Below are 22,856 nucleotides of genomic sequence, written 5' to 3' on the forward strand. Positions count from 1 at the left end.
CTCAAAAGGACTTTTCCCCCATCCACTCCACTTCTAAAGAGACAGCATAAAATGTTGTTTTTTATTAAAGTCAATTTTTTTAAAATATCTAATAATGTTGAATGGTGATCACAGATTCAGGCAAAGCTCCTAGAATTAGTCCTGTAAAGTGAAAGCTAAGGTTCAGAATAATAAATCTGGCTTTCAATATCTTAAGTTGGCCAAAACTCAGTTATCTTCATGATACTGCCAATACAGAAATGTGAACAGATATTTAAGAGAGATTTTAAAGCCAAGTGTTTTGTTTAGTTTTAAGGTTACTGCTTAACACCATGCTAGCTGAAAATCTGAGCTAACCACAGCACCATGTCAAGAGCAGTCCTCTCACAGAGTCTCACTACAGTTTCTCAACTTGACTATGCACTTTTTATAAAGTGGCTATTGGACTAGCATTAAAAATGCTGGGATGGGAGCTGACACAGAGGAAGCTGGTTTGCCAAACAGCCTTGAGAACCTGATGCTGCCACTCTTCCAGTGCTAAGCGCTGGCCAAGAACAGTGCCCACAGCAGGCTCAGAGATGCCAGCTGTAATGAGATTCTTGTGTTTGAAATGCACTGAGTTTCAGCATGGCCAGTACCATCTGATCATGGAACTGGGCAGGTTCATCTCTCTTGCAAGAGCACTCTCTTCTGAGACCTTCAGTCAGACTACTGCTCAGCTTTGGGAAATTTCACAACTTGAGATGGTTTTATTCGTTTTCTGGGATTCCTTTGTAAAGATGGGCTCTTGAATAAATACACAAATTAGAGTATACAAAATGGGATGTGGCAAAAAAAAAAAAAAATTAAGAACAAAGTAGATCAAAGATCTACTCAAAATGATCCAACTTCTTTTGAAAGCATTAAAATCACATACCTAAATAGCAAGCATCATACACAAAGATGTTCATTGGCTTGTCTACAACAGGAGAATTGTGGAAACACTCTAAAGATCCAATTATAAGTAAATACAGCTCATAAACATGCTGTAAAATTTATAGCAACTGAAATGACTTTTACAAAGCTATATTAATAATTTTAGGGAAAATAATAATTAACCTGGGGAAGGAGCAAGAAAAACACATACATATAGCAGGATTTTTTTTGGGGGGGGAGTTTATATATTTTATTTACATATACGCATAAAGGACTATAAGGAGATAAATACAGCCAAACATTAATAGTAGTTATTACTGTGATATTTTCTCTTAATAATTTTTCTAAAATTTTTAAAATTTATACATACTCAAAATCTAATCAGAAAACAAACTACTAAAAATTTAAAGGTAATAGAAAAAAACACCCAGATATACTCAAATAGCTTGAGAAAATTTTTAGTATTTTTTATTTACAATGAGAATACAACATACCACAGTATAAGAAAAATTGTAAGAATGAAACTCCCACAGAAGTTTATAGAACAAAATGTATACTAAATCCCCCAATTAAAGACCCATAAAGTAGTTTCAATGCTTTCTAACCCACCTTCTCACAGCAGGGAATTAATCCCTCTGGGGGATGCAAACAAACTTCAAAGAGAAGATTATGCCCAGACACTAGTATTGTATAGGGTAAGGTTTATACCTAAATTTGCTCAGATACTTTGGCAGAGATCAGAGATGCAAGTCCAAGAAACAAAGACTAATTTTAAGGCAGATTTCTTTGCAATCATTCAAAATGGCAAAAATAACTCATTAAATAATAGCAGGAAAAGGTAAGTATGATGAGTTTTATTAAAAACAAATAAGAAGGTTGTAGAAGTAGGTAAAAGATTACCTAAAATCAAATATTAAGTGACAGCTTGTTCACTGGTAATAGCTACTAGGAAATCTTACAAATTCCCAAAGAAACTAAGCAGCACCACGAGTTCAATTTGTGTACCTAAACTTTACTTTCACAGTGTTTGGAAGGTATCCCATTCAGGATCATAAATCTTGGTGCAATGTCTAAGCAGAAGTGACAGATCACATGTCCTTCCCATGGATTTCATGGAATGCCCTTCAGAGCATAGAACACATGAGAGTTTACAATACATGTCTTCAGTATTACAAACATTAAAAGTTATTGGTGAGGGAAAATACTGTCTTTAAATTCTAGTAATATTTCTCATTGGCCTTTCTCACGTGTCATCTTTTTATTGAGAGGTAATATTTTAGGTACAATTCAGAAGTATGTGATCATTTTATAAAAATATGATTTAAGTAGAGTAGCATATCTTAATAATTCAGCTTTATTTAGTTTTCCAATTTTAAAAAGTCATGAATAAAGAATCAAATTTAGAGTTTAACTTTTTAGAATATTTATCATCTAATAGAAAATTGTCCTTGATAGATTAAAGACCTAAATGCAAATAGCAAAACTATACATTTCTTATAGGAAAATATCTTCATATCTGTAGGGTAGGAAAATATTAATAAACGAAAGGCCCGGTGCACAAATTTGTGCATGGGTGGGTCCCTCGGCCTGGCTGGGAATCAGGGCTGATCAGCCAGCTGGCCGGGGGCTGGGGGAGAGAAGGGGCTGGGCGGGGGGAGAGAGGGGGAGGGACTGCGGGAGGTTGGCCAGCCAGGGGGGGGATGGACCGCAGGAGGTTGGCTGTGGGAGCACACTAACCACCAGGGGCGGCTCCTGCGTTGAGCATCTGCCCCCTGGTGGTCAGTGTGCATCACAGCTACTGGCCAGTTGTCCGGTCATAAAGGTCGCTTAGGCCAGTGGTCGGCAAACTGTGGCTCGCAAGCCACATGCAGCTCGTGAGCCGCGGTTTGCCACTCTGTTGACTAATGAGTTTGCCGACCACTGGGATAGGGGCTGAATCACAAGGAACAACAGCCTGTAATTATTGGAATTGAGAGCCTAGGTCAGTGGTCGGCAAACTCATTAGTCAACAGAGCGGCAAATCGCGGCTCGCAAGCCACAGTTTGCCAACCACTGGCTTAGGCTTTTATATATATAGACGAGCCACAGTTTGCCGACCACTGGCTTAGGCTTTTATATATATAGATAGTACTATATTAAAATCATTAAGTTTTGATCAAAGGTACCATAAAGAGCGTGAAAGACAAACCATAGAGTGGGAGAAGATATTTGTAACACATACAAGCAGATAATTAATATCCATAATATATAGTGTAATTTCTTATAAATCATTCATAAGGAAAAGGTAGAAAACTCAATTTTTTAAAAAAAGCAAGAGACTTGGACAGCACTTCTAAAAAGAAGCTGAATAAGATGCCAATAAGCATATGAAAAGTGCTAAATCTCATCAGTCATCAAGAAAATGCAAATAAAAACAAGGATATACTACTACACAACCACCAGATTGGCAAAAAAAAAAAAAAAAAAAAAAAAAAAAAAGGTCTAATTGTACCAAGGACTGATGCCAAATGCTGAAGGGAGTGTAGATGAATACAATCAATTCTAAAAAAATAAAACAGTTTAGCATGATCCAATCATCTAGTAGGGTTTCTATCCTATGGAAGTATGTTTACGGGCACCAGGATTCACACATAAAAATGATCACAGTGCCCTGGCAGGTTAGAGCATCCCCCCTCAGACCGAAAGGTCTCAGGTTGGATTTTGGTCAAGGGTTCATACCTCACCTCCATTGTAGACTCAATCCCTGGCCCTAGTAGAAGTGCTTGCAAGAGACAACCAATCAATGTGTCTATTTCACATCAATGGTTCTCTCTCTCTGTCTTCCCGCCTCCCTTCCACTCTCTCTAAAAAAAAATCAATGGAAAAAATATCCTTGGGTGAGGATTAACAACGAAATATATGTTCTACCTTCCTATCACAACAAATATGCCTTTATCTGCCTAGAAGACTAAATTCATACTGATAATTTTTGGATTCCTTAAAGTTCAAGTGGAAACCTGATGGTGCAGGGAAAATTAGCTATCGGCCCACTGCCCATAGCCCTCTTCTCTATCCCATACTGCCAACAACTTCGCACACAGCACCCAGTCACCTTCATTCACAAGTCCAAGTTCCATCCCATACACTACTCCCCATAAATGGCAACTCTTAAGCCATCACATGGGCCTAGGAGTGTATACACCTGCAGCTCAGTCTACCCTCAGGAAGAGACTCATGCAGCCTCTGGGCCATTTGGGCACAAAATTCTGAGGTCCTAGGTACTCAAAGGTCTAACAGGGGTGGGCAAACTTTTTGACTCGAGGGCCACAATGGGTTCTTAAACTGGACCGGAGGGCCGGAACAAAGGCATGGATGGAGTGTTTGTGTGAACTAATATAAATTCAAAGTAAAGGAGCGGAGGGGAGAGCAAGAGAACCGGATAGAACAGCCGGATCCGGCCCGTGGGCCGTAGTTTGCCCACGGCTGGTCTGGAATGAAAGGGTTCAGGCTCCAAGTGGGCATATCCCATAGGCCCCACAGACTTCTTGCCCCATGGAAGAGGGACAAAGCAAGGCCCTCTAAAGCATAGGGCCAGGCAGGGATTGCTCTTGCCCGAACAGAATTTCCTTAGAACCAAGCAACATTATATTTGTTAACCTGGACAGCAGTAACATGGGTACTCACTTTATAATTATTTGTGAATTTGTACATGAAAGTTTTATGTGTTTTTCCACAAATAATGGGACTGACACCATGTGCCTACTGATATGATACACAATATCATGTTCTAGATCCTCTTGCCTAAAATCCATACTCTGAATCTAATAATTGGGATACAATCAGATCTAACCCATGGACTTTTTAAAAAACAAGCTAATTCCTTAAAAAACATGTCATAAAAGGTAAAGAAAAGCCATAAAATTATTACATGCTGAAACCAAGTAGATGTGAAATTAAATAGATCTGAATTAGATTCTAGATCAGAGGGGGAAATGCTATAAAGGACACTTTTGGGACAAATGATCAAATTTAACTATGAACAACTGACATTATATCAATGTTAAATTTTCTTATCTCAATAACTATAGTAGAGTTATGAAAGAAAATGTCCTTATTCTTGGGAGATATATTCTGAAGAATTTAGGGGTGAAAGGTCACAATGTCTGCAACTTCTCAAGTGGTTCAGCAAAAGTAATATGCATATGCATGTAGAATGAAGAAAATATGGCCAAAAAGTAACACTTGCTGAATCTAAGGAAAGGGCATATACACTTGGCTAACCTTGTAACGTTTATCTTTTTAAATATTTTCAAAATAAAAAGGTTTTAAAACTATACTAAAGAGTTAAATAAGAAAAGAGTTATCTGCAGGAAGGGAAGAGGAATCAGATGTCTGGGATAAAGGGTAAGATACACTTTTCTTTTTGTTCATTCTTCCATCTTATTTTCACTTTTCAAATTTTGTTCATATCCCCCCAAAAATTTCATTTTAACTTTGGGGGGGCAATTGAAAGGGGAAACATTAGCAAATAGAGAAATAAGAAAAATGTTTGTCCTTAAATGTATCTGTCAAATCACAGCCATCATCAAATGGTTACTCTGTAACATCAGCCCATAAAATGCTGCTCACATACACACTGAGTAATGCTTCCCAATCCAATAGTTTGCACATTAAGAGGCGTAACTTACGGATGTTAATATTCTACTTCTACAGCAACCATATATTTCTAACATGTTTTACAGCCTTCGTTAGATAAACCAGAAAGTGGAGCACACACAATTAATCTGACTTTTGCTGTTAGGAGAAATTCATTCATTTTAACAAACATTGGTGATGTTATGCAAAGCCCTGAAGATGACATAGAGTTGTGTATATCATGGTCACTATCCTCATGAAGGCAATGCAGCAAAGTAACAAGGACTTGAACCACACAGTAGCTATATGACCTTGGTAATTTATTTGATCTCTCTGAGATTCCCTTTTCTCATAGTTGTAATGGAGATGCCACCCAGCTATCTTTAGGGGCTGAACTGTAAGGACTGACTATGTCAAGTATGTAGGACAAGAAAAACTCAATAAAAGCTATTTTTATGAGTATTACAATCTAATTAAATAATGAAATAGAAAAAAAAAATATGCCCAAGGTTGTATAGCCAATTAAGGGTATAACTACCATTTGAAATCCTGATTACTCCAAGTTTCTAATCCAAGAAAATTCACTCTCCCTAAACAACAAATAATATATGCAACTGTTAGTGTATGTGGGCCAAGAGTTGCTGCCTAACATATCTTTGGCAAATGCATCACTCTGTCAGGCACCAAGAAAAAGAACACTGGATCATAAGGTTATTTTTCTTCTCATTAACCAAGAAGGATTTTAGCTCAAGAAGTATTATATTCAGCCTGCACAAGGTGTCTAAGACCCTGTCATCCAAGAATACATGTCCAAATTAGTTCAAAAGCTAAAGCCACAGGAAGTATTTCCTTCAAATAATTTCTAACTTTCTTTTACCAACAAACATAAAATTTACTAAATTAAATCTATGTCATCATGCTTATGATGATGTGGGCACAAATAACAAAGAAAGACACTTAAACATACTTAAAGATAAATAACAGCTTAGAATATTCCCATATCCCATATGCATGGCTATCTCATACAATAAACAAACATGCCATATGATAATTAAACATGCAAATACCTGAAAGAGTGCCACCTGATCTAGGATAGGCCACTTCAACATACACTTCAAATGTGGTCTCTGGGTTTTGCCTACGAAAGAAACAAATCATGATTACTAACAAGGATGGAGGCAGCATGGTTACAGAACATGTGGGCTGAGGTATAAAGCACACCTTGATAAAATCATTAGCTCCACAACTTAATGGCTGTGGAACTTTGGACAAGTTACTCAACTTCTCTGAGCCACGTCTACCTAATCTATAAAATGAGAACATCTAACCAGAAAAATTATTGTGAAATTTAAACACACACACACATTGTCTGGGTATAATGTCTGGCCAATAATTGACTAAACATTATTACAATTTTACAGACGTCACATCTCCAATTTACCCAGGTAGATCTCCAAAACCACAGATAGAATTCTGAGGAAACTCAAAGCAAAGCAACACTAGCAGAAAGTAGCCTTCTCCCTCATATTCCCGGATAAAACATTCATAGGATGAAGTTAACTTGCTTATTTATAGATTTTAAGACTGAAACAAGAGAAACAGTAGCCTGTCTCACTAGGCTGTTATGAGACAGGATCCTAATCTAAATGTAAGATTGTTCCCACATAGGGGGCTTCACCTGTAGAAAAACTGCAAGTATATGAATGTTCATTATTATATCCTTTTACCTTTTTATGTCATAAATATTTCATAATAAGTTTTTTAAAGATCACAGCATTAACAGAATGTTAACAGTTAATTCAGAGTGATGAGAACATCGGGGTTATATTTCTTTGCATTTTCTCTTTCTCTTTGATTCTAAAACTACAATAAAAAGATATTATTTCCAGATTGAATGAAAATCAGTCAGTGAAGAAAACGTTATACTTTCAAATGTCTATAACTGAATTATATTTTAAACCTGACAACAAAGCTCAGAGAAGAAATTTTCTGAGTTGTTTAATCAGATCTAAGGTTTCATTTCAATCAAATAAAAACATTGGATTTACCCAATAGATTACAGTTTTCAAAATAACTATCTCATTTATCACATTTCATTCTTATTATAATCCCAGGAGGTAGGTGCACCAGGCATTATCAATACCATACAGGTGAGGAACCTGAGGCAGAGTTCCTAAGTGACTTGTCGGTGGTCCCATAGCTACTTAGAAATGTAGCCAGAACCAGAATTCACACCTCCTGGCACTCAAATTCTGTTTCATTGATTCTAAGAACTTTCCCCCACATTTTCTCATATCTTACAATCTATTGCCTCTTACAATTCTACATGGCAGCATTTTTTCTTTATTGATAATACGTATAATAACTATAAATAATAGCATTATTATTTGTAAATAATAGCATCTTAAATTCAATACTAGTAAAATATGGTAATACTCCCTAAAGTTCCTTAGCCAGTAGAAAGAAAAATATCTGTTTTGCCAATCAGGAATCTAGTTATTTCTCTCGTGAAGGATCATCATTTCTTCACTGAATAGAAATTTGGGCTTTTGCTTTAAATAAGCAACTACAACTGCAAAGAGTTGGCTCCTCTAAAATTCAATTTAAATATATATTGTCAAATATAACTTAAAAATTATACACTAAATCATATTATCTTACTTAAAAATATGAAATAAAACAAGGTGAACTTAAGTTTTAAGCTCCTTTAAAAAATATTTTTGTGCTCTTTTTTCCCTGATAGAGGGTACAGAAAGACCTACAAAGTCAGTCTCTTTTGGCCACCAAACATTTGTGGAAAATACCAGATGAAAAGATCCTTTTCATTCAAATGAGCTCAAAGAACAATGTTTGGTGAAAGAAAGGAATGTTCTAAAGTCATCTGAGGAACACCAACAAGATTCCTTCTAAAACCTAAATAAATCTTTCTTAAGTTTAGTTTGTAACTGGCTAAATTCCATCTCAGAATTTCATTCCTCTAGATCAAGATAATGGTTTTCAAGATGTGTTCTGCAGTACTCTATGACTCCATAAAGGTTCTTCAGAGCTTTCGTACATATTTTACCTAAATTTCCATTTTTCGTTTTCCCATTTAAAAAACTAAGTAACAAGCATGAGCATGGAAAGATGTTACATACCAAGTTTTTTAAACATTGGAGCTCCAACACATTAACCTGTGCCACTAAATTGCGGTGACTGTGCAAACCTGCTGTCTCTAAATGAAGAATACCATGTACTAGTATACTCATGGTCTCTGCTGCTACTTCTTTCTCTCTTTAACATACTCTGAACCCACCACACTACTGAAACAACTTGTCATGATCACCAATGACCTCCACATTGCTAAAATGGTCAATTCTCAGTGCTTGTCTCACTCAACCTTTCAGCAGCATTTGACACAGTTGATTGACTTGCCCTGCCCTCCTTCTTGAAACACTTTCTTCACTTGCCTATCAGGATATCACTCTCTATTAGTACTCTTCTTACCTTAATGGCTGCTCTTTTGCTAACTCCTTCTGAAGCAAGCTCTCCTACCCTGGACCTTAGTCCTGGACCTCTCTCTATCTACACTCATTACTTAGATGATCTCATTCAGTCTCAGGGCTTTAATAATTTAAATCTTGCTTCTTCCTTGATTCCAGATCCCTTATCCAACTGCCACTCAACACCACCACTTGAATATCTATGAAGCATTTCTAATTTAACCAAGGGTGCTTTTCTTCCTCAAACTTGCATCTTCTGAAATGCACCAGTTATTCAGTCCAAAAAACTTGTGTCATCCTTAGACTCCTCTTTGTTTTATATGCCACTTATGTCCATGCCACAATCAACCAATCAGCAAATTCTGATGACTTGATCATCAAAATACATCCAGAAAGCATCCCCAACCCCACTATCTTGGAAAGATCACCTACACTTCACCTCCATCACTGCAGTAATCTCCTGACTGATCTCCCTGCTTCCTCCTTTGCCCTTCTACTAGTATAGTCAGATTTCAACTTAGTGGCCAGAAATTCTTTTATTCTAAAGGTCAGGTTATGTCAGTCCTCGGCTCAAGACCTCCCAAAAGCTTCCATACCACTCAAAATCAAATCTTAGTTCTAGAAATGGATGGTGGTGATGGTTATACAACAATATGAATATATTTAATACCATTGAACTGTACACTGAAAAGTGGTTAAGATGAAAAATCTTATATATATTTTACTACAATTTTAAAAGAAATTGAGGGGGAAAAGTCCTCATAAGGTCCTACATGATGTGGTCTTTGACTATCTCACCTATCTCTCCAACTTCATTTCATACCTCTCTCCCCTTCTCCCTGCATTCTAGCCACACTGGCCTCCTCTCTACTCCTCAGACACACCAAACTCATTCCTATCTTACAGCCCTTTGTATTGACCTTCATATAGGTGGCCCTTCCTGTCATTCAAAACTTGGCTTATACTTGACCTCCTCAGAAAGGCCTTCCTCAACACACTCTCTACCACATAATTTTAATTCTCCACATCATAACCATCACAATCTTGTTCATTGTCAGTCACCATCCTCTAAATGCAAACTGCAGAAAAGCAAGGACTTTGTCTATCATACCTGCTAGTGTGCTTCTCTGAACAGTGAGTGGCACATAACCAGAATCAAATAAGCATTCAGAATGAATAAAGAAAGCACAAACTAGCCTTCCTGGGGTCTAAAATATTTCAATATATGAGAATGATTATACATACCCGTGATCCTCAAGTTTTAACACGTTAAAATAGATTTCCAGCCCCACCTCCAGAATTTCTGGAGTAGGACCCGAGAATTAGCATGTCTAATGAATACCCAGGTAATACTTATGCTGCTGGACTAGTGATCACACTTTCACAACTACTGATCTAGTTAAATGGAATTATTCTCCCAAATAACTTAGTACAAATGACATAAAATAAACATAGGGTATACTTCAATAATCAATTATTTCAATAAAAGATTTGCAATAAAAGATTTCAAAGGCGTTGTAGAAGCAATGAAGCTTACTCCTCTTCTATTGCTATCCATAGTTACTGCCTCACTCCAATGAGTAATAACAAGACTACATTAAGTTTCTTACTCAGTTCAAATAGTTGCCAGAGTTCTGTTACATGGAGCCAAAGATTATGACAGTCTCTTTTAAAACAGAAAAAGAAAAGCAAAAAGCTGATTAAAACACTAAAAACAAATTAGACTATAAGTTATAGTCATGTTCATCCATGATCATTTACATGTTGCCTTATGGAAGAAGTGGTGACTAATGTTGTGACAAGTTATATAACATACCAACAAATATACTTAAGTTATTTTAAGGGCCAGTGAAGCCAGTGCAGATGGAAGCATTTTCTGTTTCTCTGCAAATCAAAATAAATTTAAAAGTGTGTCTTCTAAATGCAAATGGCTAAGCAACTCTTACTTAATATTTTCATTAAGCCTGTAAACAATTAAGATATAACAATTTCCAGAGAATCTCTGGGACGACCCTGAGACTGCTTCTATCTTCCATTACTCTTCAAGATGATCAATATTTTTAACTACTTGACTAAAGAAACTGAAAATCCTTTTTCTGTCCTATTAACACTCACTGCTAATTCAGTACATGTAACGATGCTGAGAATGCAATATTCAGAGCCAATTTTCCAATATGGACCCAAGTTTTCCCAGAACACTTCATGCGTTCCCTCCTCTCCGGGGAGCCTTCTCAATCCCCCTCACTCAGGCCCAGATTGGGTTAAGTGTCCTTCCTTTACACTCCCAGGGCACTCTATGCTTCCGCACTCTTACCACAGTCAACCCTGACACAATTACAACTACCTGGGTAGCTTTTAAAAGTCCTGATGCCAGGCTATACCCTAGAACAATTAAATCAGAATCTCCGGGCATCAGTGTTTTTAAAGCTCCCAGCTTCTTCCAATGTCCAGCCTAGGTGGAAAACCACCAGCGTACCTCTGACTAAATATCTGGTCTCCCACTCGACTGGCAGCTCCTTGCGGGCACCAACTGCCTTATAAACCCAGTTCCACGCCAGGCACAACGAAAGATGAATGAGTTCTCCTCCAACAGCTGACATGTAGTTTTCAGCTCCCATAACTGCTTCTCTCTCTCTGACAGGAGGTAATTTGCTGAATACACCCCATTGTTACTCTTTAAAGATGTTTTCCTTTGGAGTCAAAGGTATGAATAAGTCATACCTGCTGACAACAGCCTCAGCCATTAAATATGGAAAAATGACACACAAACAGCTAAAATGTGCTTGAAAGAAGGGAGGTCTGCTCAGTTCCTACTTCTGGGAGAATGAAATCTGAAAGTAAGCCAAGAGAGTTTCTATTCAATACCTCTCTTCTGTACAATTCTCCGTGATTCACTGGAAGGGCCATGCTCAGTGCTCAGGGCCATGTTCTCAGAATGATTAAGCACACTCACTCAGCTTGAAGTCAAGGGACAGACAAAGGCTTTGACAATATTCAGGCAGCAGGAAAGCTTAATGGTTTGGGGTTTTGTTTGTTTGTTTGGTGTGGTTTGTTTTTTATTTTTTAGAGCATCATACTATTGATCACTCTGCTGGATCGACTTTCAATTAGGATCTACCTTTCTTCAATAACAACATATTATGAGATTAGGAGAAAAATGTAACACTATTCACAAAATGAATCTTTGCTGCATATGGTAACAATGTCATAGCCAGCCGTGGGCAAACTACGGCCCGCGGGCCGGATCCGGCCCGTTCGGCTGTTCTATCCGGCCCGCGGAGCCGAAAGAGTGGAGGGTTCTCTTGCTCTCCCCTCCGCTCCTTTACTTTGAATTTATATTAGTTCACACAAACACTCCATCCATGCTTTTGTTCCGGCCCTCTGGTCCAGTTTAAGAACCCATTGTGGCCCTGGAGTCAAAAAGTTTGCCCACCCCTGTTAGGCCCTCATCCCCTTTAAGTGTTACTTAGAGCTACAAACTAAAACACACAGTGTTAGGACCCCTGACTCATTTCACAGCAGTCAAATCTTCAAATCAGCTAGTATTCTTCAAGCAAAATAGCAACCTATTCTCTATTGCAGTGGTTCTCAACCCTTTTAATGCCGTGACCCTTTAATACAGTTCCTCATGTTGTGGTGACCCCCAACCATAAAATTATTTTCGTTGCTACTTCGTAACTGTAATTTTGCTACTGTTATGAATCGTAATGTAAATATCTGTGTTTTCCGATGGTCTTAGGCGACCCTGCTATCGGTTCTCAACCTGTGGGTCGCAACCCACAGGTTGAGAACCGCTGCTGTAGAACCTAAGACCATCGGAAAACACAGACATTTACATTACGATTCATAACAGTAGCAAAATTACAGTTACGAAGTAGCAACGAAAATAATTTTATGGTTGGGGGTCACCACAACATGAGGAACTGTATTAAAGGGTCACGGCATTAAAAAGGTTGAGAACCACTGCTCTATAGACTAATGATTTGACTTCAGCACACTGTTTCTTTAATTACAAACTTATATGCTGAGGGGGCTAAGGTATATATCAAAATCCACACCAATTGAACTGTCTTAAAGTTGACAACACAGTCAAAAGAAACTGTATATACTTCAGAACATGCTAGCAAACATCACCTAATAAACATTGATTCCTTTAAGCTAAACAAGCAAAAAGGTAGTGTTAATATTTCCAACAAGTCTCCATTTGTTTCAGTGGACTCTGAAATTAAAGCCCTTTTCCAGGCTGAAAATGCTGTATCAAAGAGTGCTTTCTAACCCATAACAAGTTAACACCTCCATAGAAGAATGCAGTCACTGTTGAAACTTGTTAGAAAATGATTAACTTAGTTGTGTAATTATACAAACAAATTGTTTCAAGATTTTACACTTCGCTTTTCATTTCTAATAATGCTCTCAGGATCAGATTAATAAAGATACACAGAAACTGCTGTGAGAGGAGTTACAAAGTTTTACCTTCCCATATATCCCTATGAAAGATCCTTATGCCACAATGTGTAAAGTCCACGGGGAAAAGTTTAGCTGCATTCTGAGCAGAAAAAAAGCCTGCACACCCCTCAGCAATGTGCAGTACTCCATACAGTTTTAAGAAATCCTCTACCGGGCTGACCTACAGTGTAAAATCTAGACTCTTCAACCATATTAATAGCATCTGCAAAGATCATATCTATTTAATTACCAAAAAGTTTGTCCTTAGAAAAAGTATTTTAAAGCCTCCCATTTCCTAACTTTTCCTCTGCTCCTACTGAAAATTTAGTTCTAAATTGGGCAGGGCAAGATAGATGTCCATATTGGTGATGGCCAGTGTAGAGTGCAGAGCCTGGGCAGGATAAGGAAATGTTCCTACAAAGGAATGATCTGACAAGGGATGTCAGAGCACAAGCAGGGTGGGGTATATCTGGCTGAGGGATGGCCTGGAAATTCAATGTCAAATCCAAGTGAATGCGAAAGGCATCCACCCAGGGGAAGCCACCTGGCACAGGGAGCCAGAACTCGAGCAGGGTAAGGACATTCACACACAGGGCAGCCAGACCTGGGATGTTGAAACACAAGTGGAATGAGAAGAGTGCCCATGGAGGGACATGAGTATCACAGCCCAAGAGGGTAAAGAGCGTGTTCAAGTACAAAAACACCCTAGAGTGGTGTGTGGAAGCTCTGGCAGGGGTAAGCAGGGTGACCATGTGGGATTGATGGAGGCTTGTCCAGCCTGATAAAATCAGAGTCCAAACTGGGTGAATAGGGCATCCACAGGACAGTGGGGAGGGCAGGGGCATGTCAAACCACCAGAATAGGCACTGTGATCTTAGGAAAATAAGGTCAAAGAGGAGAGCATCCATCCACATGGGGTGGAAGATGAAGGGGGCAGTGTGCCTGACTGGAACCCAAGACGGTAGGAGGGGGAGGGGGCCTGCTTTCTCACAGTTGAAGTTAACACACACATATTTCTTGGCTCTGTTTACTGACAGGACCTGGCAGCAACAACACCCAACAGCAATGAATATAGTATCCAGACCTTGGCTTCTAAATACAATTATCCTCTAAAGGGAACCAGGGCTTCTTAAAGAAATAGCTGATTCCAGGGCTGGGACAGAGAAAGTACAAGATTAGCTTGGAACATGTTATTGTGCCATAAAGCAAATGAGTGCTCAAAGAATAATGGAGACATGTCAAAAAGACCTACTTGAAAAGGCTTCCACTGGCCAAATCTGGGGTAATTTGAGCATCAAAATCAATAATGATATTAACAAATTATTAACCCTCCAAATAAGACAGTAAGCCATGAGTCCACATTGGTGAATACATTGATAATTTAGTGAGAAATGGAACACAGTTTCAAAGTACCTTCCCACAAAATACTAGCAGCAAGAGGGAAAAAAGTAAACTTTCCATGTAGAAGTTTGGCAAAACTACCATAATCCAGTCATCCAAGTGATGAGTATCAGTAATCTGCTAGACAAACTGCTAGAGTGCAATGAGAAAAACACAGCAGCATTCCTGTGGCAGGCAGTTAGATAGACCGGAGCAGAGTAAGGACAATGGGCTAGGTATAGAAGGTACCCGGAAAGCCCCAGGTGCCTAGTGAAGGACAACTGCAGGGTAGGACCTCATCCCCAGTGTGACCTTTCCTCCTCCAGCATATCGCTGGTCATGTGACTTGGACGCCCGACCTTTTCTCCCTAGAGCTAACATCTAAGCCTCAGTTGTAATTCAGCTCCAGGCCCAGAAAAGCAGCAAAACCAGACCAGTGACACCAAGACTGACCTCAGGACCAACTGCATTGAATAAATGACCCCCTGCCCTGGTACTGATCACTGCCCTGGTACTAACCAATCAGTGGCGATCTGACCCTAAAAGGACACATCTGGAAAGTTGCTGAATATTCTACAGAAATCTTCCCCTGGGCCCTCCCCTAAAATCTCCACCCTTAAAACCCTTAGGAGGGAGGACCCAGCACACTCTTCCTCTCAGGAGGATGCCCTGCCTTTCCTTAGCTCCTCCCCTAGATGAGTTATATTATCTTCCTCACTGCCAAGCTCCAAGGCCCTTGCTTTACCTCTATAACTTGTTTCCTAAGATGAATTACTTCTTCTACCTCTGTGATTTTCCAAATAAATGTTCTCTTATAGTTTGAGTCTTGGCTCTGATTATTTCCTAGCCAGAACTCAAGTAACCAAGATTGCTGAATCCAGGTTCAGTCTGACCCCACCAGTCTAACACCTGGTGCCATTCTCACCTCCCACAACATTCCCATGATATTCCTGCCAAAATGGTTAACCTGAACTCAATCATGAGAAAACATCAGACAAATTCAAACTGAGGGATCTTCTAAAAAATAGCTGACATGTAATTTTCAAAGGTGTCAAGGTTATGAAAACCAAGAAAAAATTAAAGATCCCTTTCCAGACTGAAGGAAACTAGAGAGACATGACAAGTAAATTCAATGTGTGATTCTGAATGGGATCCTTTAGCTACAATTAAAGATGTTATCGGGACTACTGAAATTTGAATAGGGTCAAATAATTAGATGTAGTAATGAATCAATGCTAATTTCCCAATTTTGACAGTGATGTTGTGGTTTTATAAAACATCTAGAGGCCCAGTACACGAAATTCGTGCATGGGTAGGGTCTCTAGGCCTGGCTGGCAATAAGGGCCGATGGGGGCCTTCCAGCTGCCAGCTGCTGGCCAGGGCCTTCCTTCATTCCATGCCACACCCTAGTAGTCAGCGCACGTCATAGCAAGCAGTCGAACTCCTGAGAGGACACTTTGCATATTAGCCTTTTACTAGTATATATACACTGAGTGGCCAGATTATTATGATCTCTGAATGCATAATAATCTGGCCACTCAGTGTGTGTGTGTGTGTGTGTGTGTGTGTGTGTGTGTGTGTGTGTGTGTGTGTGTGTGTATTAGAGGCCCAGTGCGTGAATTCGTGCATGGGTGGGGTCCAGCCAGCCTAGTCAGGGGGAGGGGACATGGGCGGTTGGCCGGCCTGCCTGCTGGTCGAACTCCTGGTCAAGGGGAAAATTTGCATATTAGCCTTTTATTATATAGGATATACACTAAGTGGCCAGATTATTATGCATTCGGAGATCATAATGATCTGGCTACTCAGTGTATATATATATAGATGGCCTTGTTTGCAGGAAAAGCCCACTTAAGAATTTAGGGGTAATGGGGCATCAGATCAGCACCTAACTCAAAATTGTTTGGGGTGTGTGTGTGTGTGTGTGTGTGTGTGTGTGTGTTTAGTTCTTTATATTGCACTGCCAACTTTTCTATGAGATTTTGGTTGTTTAAAAACAAAAACCACCATTCATTAATCTAATTTCCCATGTACAATTATTGCATTGTATAAATGTACAGCTTTTTTATCCACTCATCTACTGATAAGCACTTGGACTGTTACAGATCTTGGGAGGTGGACAAAGAGGAGGGAAATGGGGGGCAGACATCTGTAATAGTGTCAACAATAAAAATAAAATGAAATAATAAACTAATTTGACATTTAAAAAATACTGATTTCCCTGGCCTTTCTCACAGGGATGACTTTCTCACAGGAATGACATGAGGGTCTATGGCAGCCGTGGGCAAACTACGGCCCGCGGGCTGGATCCGGCTGTTCTATCCGGTTCTCTTGCTCTCCCCTCCGCTCCTTTACTTTGAATTTATATTAGTTCACACAAACACTCCATCCATGCTTTTGTTCCGGCCCTCCGGTTCAGTTTAAGAACCCATTGTGGCCCTCGAGTCAAAAAGTTTGCCCACCCCTGGCTATGGAAAGAACCCCAGTCTAAATATCAGAAGGCCTGGGTCCAAATCCCTTAACTAGTCAGAACCATCTAACTTTTCATGCATCAGCTCCCTCCTTGTCGAGAGATAATACCTGCCCTGCTCTTCTCAAAAGTTGTTTCAGGGATCAAATGACAGAAACATGAGAAAATGTGTGTTTTTTTGTATACGAAAAGATACTAAACCAACATAGAGGGTATTATCATTTATTATAAAAAATAAAATAGCTCTGGCCAGTGTTGCTAATTGGTTAGAGCATTGGCCTGCACACCAAAAGGGTCACAGGTTCCATCCCTGGCCTTGGTTCAGGCAAGTGCGGGAGACAGCCAATCAAAGTGTCTCTCTCACATCAATGTTTCTCTCTCTCTCCCTCCCTCCCTCCCTCCCTATCTCCTTCCCTTCCACTCTAAAAATCAATGGGAATGCCGAAACCGGTTTGGCTCAGTGGATAGAGCATCGGCCTGCGGACTGAAGGGTCCTGGGTTCGATTCCGGTCAAGGGCATGTACCTTGGTTGTGGGCACATCCCCAGTGGGGGTTGTGCAGGAGGCAGCTGATCGATGTTTCTCTCTCATCGATGTTTCTGGCTCTCTATCCCTCTCCCTTCCTCTCTGTAAAAAATCAATAAAATATTTTTTAAAAAATAAAAATCAATGGGAAAAAAAATGTCCTCAAGTGAGGATTAACAAAAATATATATATATATAAAAGGCTAAGTGTCCGTCCGTCCAACCGGTAGCTATGATGCAGGAGCTGCCAAGACCCCAATGGTCCACAGCACAGCCCAGCACAACCCAGAAACTATCACTGTGGGCACCGGGTAATGACGTCACATAGCAACATCCAGTTTCCTCTCCCTAGCAACTAGCCTCCTTGGAGTTTCTTCAGCCCAGGAATCCAACTTGTTTTATAGCCAGGTGCAAACATTTCACAGTTTAACCAAATGTTTGTGAAGTGTTTTCATGTGCCTCATCTCATTTGATCCTCACAGAAGTCCTGGAGTAGGTAGATAGGAGACTCAGTAGAATCCTTTTTTTTTTTTTTTTTTTCATTAGCCGGAAAACGGAGATTTAGAAAGCTTAGAAACTTGACCTGACTGAAAAGAAGAAATGGTGGACCTTGAAAATGACTTCAGGTTTTCTCACTGCACAGAATATAGTCAAACACTGCTACAATTAAATATTTTACCCTTTGTTCTCCCTGCGTGAGCTACAATAATAATCTGCTTTGTGTTAATATTTATTGCTGTATTGCTGACAATTACCTGAAAGAGAAGATGGGGTGCTTCACTGGGTTGGAAAAAGTTTAGCTAAATCAGAAAGCAGGTCTAATTAAGCAAGTTTATTCTATATATATATATATATATATAAAAGGCTAAGTTGACCCACGCATGCACGATACATATAAAGCTCTTGCTGGCGCCAATCACACGCATGTGTTTCGATCTGTCATTATCGATCATGAATTTGGTTGGCACTTCTATTATAGAGAAAGGGTGAATAGCTGTATTAAAATATTTCTTCTAATTAATTTTCTTTCTAAATAATGTGCACAAATAAATAAAATAGCTTCATCTTACCGATGATAGGCTTCGATTTCAAAGACTCAAAACTCTTAAGCTTTCAAATACTGTTATTAAAAGCAATCCAGAAAATAAGAAACTATCCATTTAGATGAGTTGTCTATTAAGGTCTTTGGCCCATTTTTAAATCAGGTTGTTTGTTTTATTGAGTTTTAAGAGTTCTTTGTATATTTTGGATAACTGGCCTTTACTAAATATGTCATTTGTAAATATTTTCTCCCAATGTGTGGCTTGTCCTCTCATTCTCTTGATATTGTCTTTGACAGAGCATTAGTTTTTAATTTTAATGAAGTCCAGCTTATCCATTATTTCTTTCATGGTTTGCACCTGTGGTATTGTATCTAAAAAGTCATTGCCATACCCCAGGTTATCTTCTAGGGGTTATGTAGGTTTGTGTTTAACATTTAGGTCATGATCCATTTTGACTTAATTTTTGTGAAGGATTTAAGGAAGGTCTGTGTCTAGATTCAGTTTTTTGCATGTAGATGTCCAGTTGTTACAGTACCATTTGTTGAAAAGGCTATCTTTGCTCCATTGTGATATCTTTGCTCTTTCACAAAGATCAGTTGACTACATTTATGTGGTTCTATTTCTGGGCTCTCTATTCTGTTCCATTTATCTGTTTGTCTATTCTTCAACCAATGCCATCCTGTGTTGGTTCCTACAGCTTTATAGTAAGTCTTAAAGTCAGTTAGTGTCATATCTTTTTATCTTTTCCTTCTACAATGTGTTGGCTGACTATCCTGGGTCTTTTGCCTCTTCATATAAACTTCAGGATCAGTTTGTATATCCACAAAATAACTTGGTGGTATTTTGTTTGCGATTGCATTGGATAGAGTACACAGTAGGTTATTAGCCTGGTGGTGTGGAATAATTAGCCCTAGATTGAATACTGCTACAATCACATCGAACAAATCTTAAAAGCAAGACCCAGAGGGATCAAACTCTTTCAAAGTAACATCTGACAAACTGTATGAAAAAATAGTTAAGACATCAAAAAGCATAGTAATCACTTGAGAGATAAAAGACAAATGAGGTGAGTTGGGTGAAAAAGGTGGAGGGATTAAGTCAAATTGGAAGTTACAAATAGTCACAGGATGTAAAGTACAGCTTAGGAAATATGGTCAATAATACCGTAACAACTGTGTATGGTGTCAGGTGAGTTCTAGATTTATCAGGAGGATTACCTCACAAGTTATCAAAATGCCTAACCACTAGGTATACACCTGAAAGTAATATAATGTTGAATAGTAACTGTAATTGACATTTTTTTAATTTTTAAAGAAAGAAAACAAATGAGATAAGCCTACAATTGCCTCAGATTAATGCTTTGAGTAATTCCAAAAATATTTATAAGAATACAAAAATACCCATAACCAAAAAGGTAAAATATACAATGTCTGGCTGTCAGTAAAAATTGCCAGGCATGCAAAGAATCAGGAAAATATGACCTATAAGGAGGAGAAAAATCAATCAATTGAAGCCAAACCTGGCATGGACACCCATTCAAGTGTCTGCTATTTGCTTAATATAAAGTTCATTAACAGACAAGAAAACAACTTTAACTTTCCATAAGATTTGCAACTATGGTGGATCTATAATCCTATCTAATAAAAGAGTAATATGCAAATTGACCATAACCCCACTACACCCACAAGCCACGCCCACCAGCCAATCAGGAGCTAGTATGCAAATTAACCCAACCAATATGGCTGCGGCCACAGAGTGAGGAGGCTTGGGTTTCCCAGGCAATGGAGGAAGCCAAAATTCCCGCACACCCTGGCTGGCCCAGGCCTCCACTCAAGGCTACAAAGTTTCAATTATAGAAGATAAATAAATCCCAGATACCAGGGCTTCCGCTTGAGTCACCGGGGGGTGTGGTCGGCCTGCAAACCACCACAGGCCCCTCGCCCAGGCCGCCCCACACCCCAAGGGAACCCCCACCCTGATCCAGGACACCCTTCAGGGCAAACCAGCTGGCCCCCACCTGTGCACCAGGCCTCTATCCTCCTATGTAATAAAAGAGTAATATGCAAATTGACCATCACTCCAACACACAAGATGGCTGCCCCCATGTGGACACAAGATGGCCACCACAAGATGGCCAGCAGGGGAGGGCAGTTGGGAGGGACCAGACCTGCAAGGGAGGGCAGTTGGGAGCGATCAAGCCTGCAGGGGAGGGCAGTTAGGGGTGACCAGGCCTGCAGAGGAGGGCAGTTAGGGGCAATCAGGCTGGCAGGGGAGCAGTTAGGCATCAATCAGTCTGGCAGGGGAGTGGTTAGGAGGTGATCAGGCTGACAGGCAGAGGCTGTTAGGGGCAATCTGGAAGGCAGGCAGGTGAGCAGTTGGGAGCCAGCAGTCCTGGATTGAGAGGGATCCCAGACTGGAGAGGGTGCAGGCTGGGCTGAGGGACACACACCCCCCGTGCACAAATTTCGTGCACCAAGCCTCTAGTAAATAATAAAACGCCCACTTTATTTAGAGCATCTTTACTTTTTTTACATAGTTTACCTATGCCCTAGATTTATTGAGAGGTGGTACTTAGTCACAGCTATTAAAACTTATCAATATAATGAAAGGAATCTTGGAATACCTCATCAGAGCTTCCAGACCAACTAGAGCAGTGGTCAGCAAACTGCGGCTCACAAGCCACATGTGGCTCTTTGGCCCCTTGATTATGGCTCTTCCACAAAATACCACGTGCGAGTGCGCACGTACAGTGCGATTGAAACTTCGTGGCCCGTGTGCAGAAGTTGGTCTTCGGCTCCCAAAAGAAATTTCAATCGTTGTACTGTTGATATTTGGCTCTGTTGACTAATGAGTTTGCCGACCACTGAACTAGAGGAATAAAAAAACAACCCATAGACTCACCAAGTAACCTTTAGAGTAAAGTCAACATTAAAGAAAGAATATATACTGTAAAACAGAAAGAGGTATAAGAAGCATGAATCCTAGAAAGGTCCAAACTATCTGCTTGCCCTGGTTCTGACAATGAACTGGCTGTGCAGCTTTGAGCAACAAATGAGAGACAACAGTGGGCTAAGAAGTCTGAAATGTGAGCACTTGGGGACTGGCTCTAGCAAAGCTTTAAAAACTTCTCCAACATCCAATATACTCATCTGTAGAGATCACTAAGATATCTTCCAGTTCTGACATCCAATAGCTCTTTTGCAAAATCCTTTATTCACAAAATACAAAGTCATATTTTAATTAACATGAAGTTTAATAAAATTTATGTATCAAAATATTGATTTAGATTAATACAAATGGTAATTTCCCAAGTTCTCAACTTGTAAAAGTTCTTTGTCCTGAACATCCAACAAATACTTAAGTGAAGGACATTCAGACATCACTTGTTTTAGGGCAGTGGTTTTCCACAGAGTTGGACAGATGTGGCTCAGAGGCCTTAGAAAAAGGGAAGAGAAATAAAAGGGCAGTTAGGGGTGACCAGGCTGGCAGAGGAGGGAAGTTGGGGGCGACTGAGCCTGCAGGGAAGGGCAGCTGGGGAGGACCCAGGCCTGCAGGGGAGGGCAGTTAGGGGTGACCAGGCCGGCCATATAGACAACTCTTATGTTTTACTAGAGGCCCAGTGCACGAAATTTGTGCACTGGAGACGGGGGGGATGTCCCTCAGCCAAACCTGTGCCCTCTCACAGTCTGGGATCCCTCGCTCCTTACCGCTCGCCTGCTCGCTACTCCTTACCGCTCAGCTCGCTGCTCGCTGCTCCTGCCACTGCCACTGCACTCGCCAGCTGTGAGCCCAGCTTCTGGCTGAGCTGCACTCCCCTGTGGCAGCACACTTGACCACCAGGGAGCAGCTCCTACATTGAGCGTCTGCCCCCTGGTGGTCAGGGCGTGTCATAGCAACCGGTCATCCCGTGGTTCGGTCGATTTGCATATTAGGGTTTTATTATCTAGGATGTCTAAATTTCAATAACATTTCCTCTGACAAAGGTTTCCATAGCTTTAAAAACAAAA

The 22,856-nt window shown here is 39.9% G+C and overlaps 1 protein-coding gene across 2 annotated transcripts in view; it reads right to left on the reverse strand.

Annotated features, from left to right (window-relative positions):
- DENND1A (DENN domain containing 1A) overlaps window positions 1-22,856 on the reverse strand; it is a 479,039-nt gene that overhangs the window by 431,057 nt on the left and 25,126 nt on the right. For both annotated transcript variants that reach the window (XM_080668038.1, XM_080668037.1), the window contains exon 2: window positions 6,576-6,646. In XM_080668038.1, the coding sequence (XP_080524164.1) occupies window positions 6,576-6,646 (71 nt within the window). The remainder of the gene's footprint in view (window positions 1-6,575; window positions 6,647-22,856) is intronic.

Source organism: Plecotus auritus (assembly GCF_963455305.1).
Source record: "Plecotus auritus genome assembly, chromosome: 5".
Lineage (NCBI taxonomy): Eukaryota > Metazoa > Chordata > Mammalia > Chiroptera > Vespertilionidae > Plecotus > Plecotus auritus.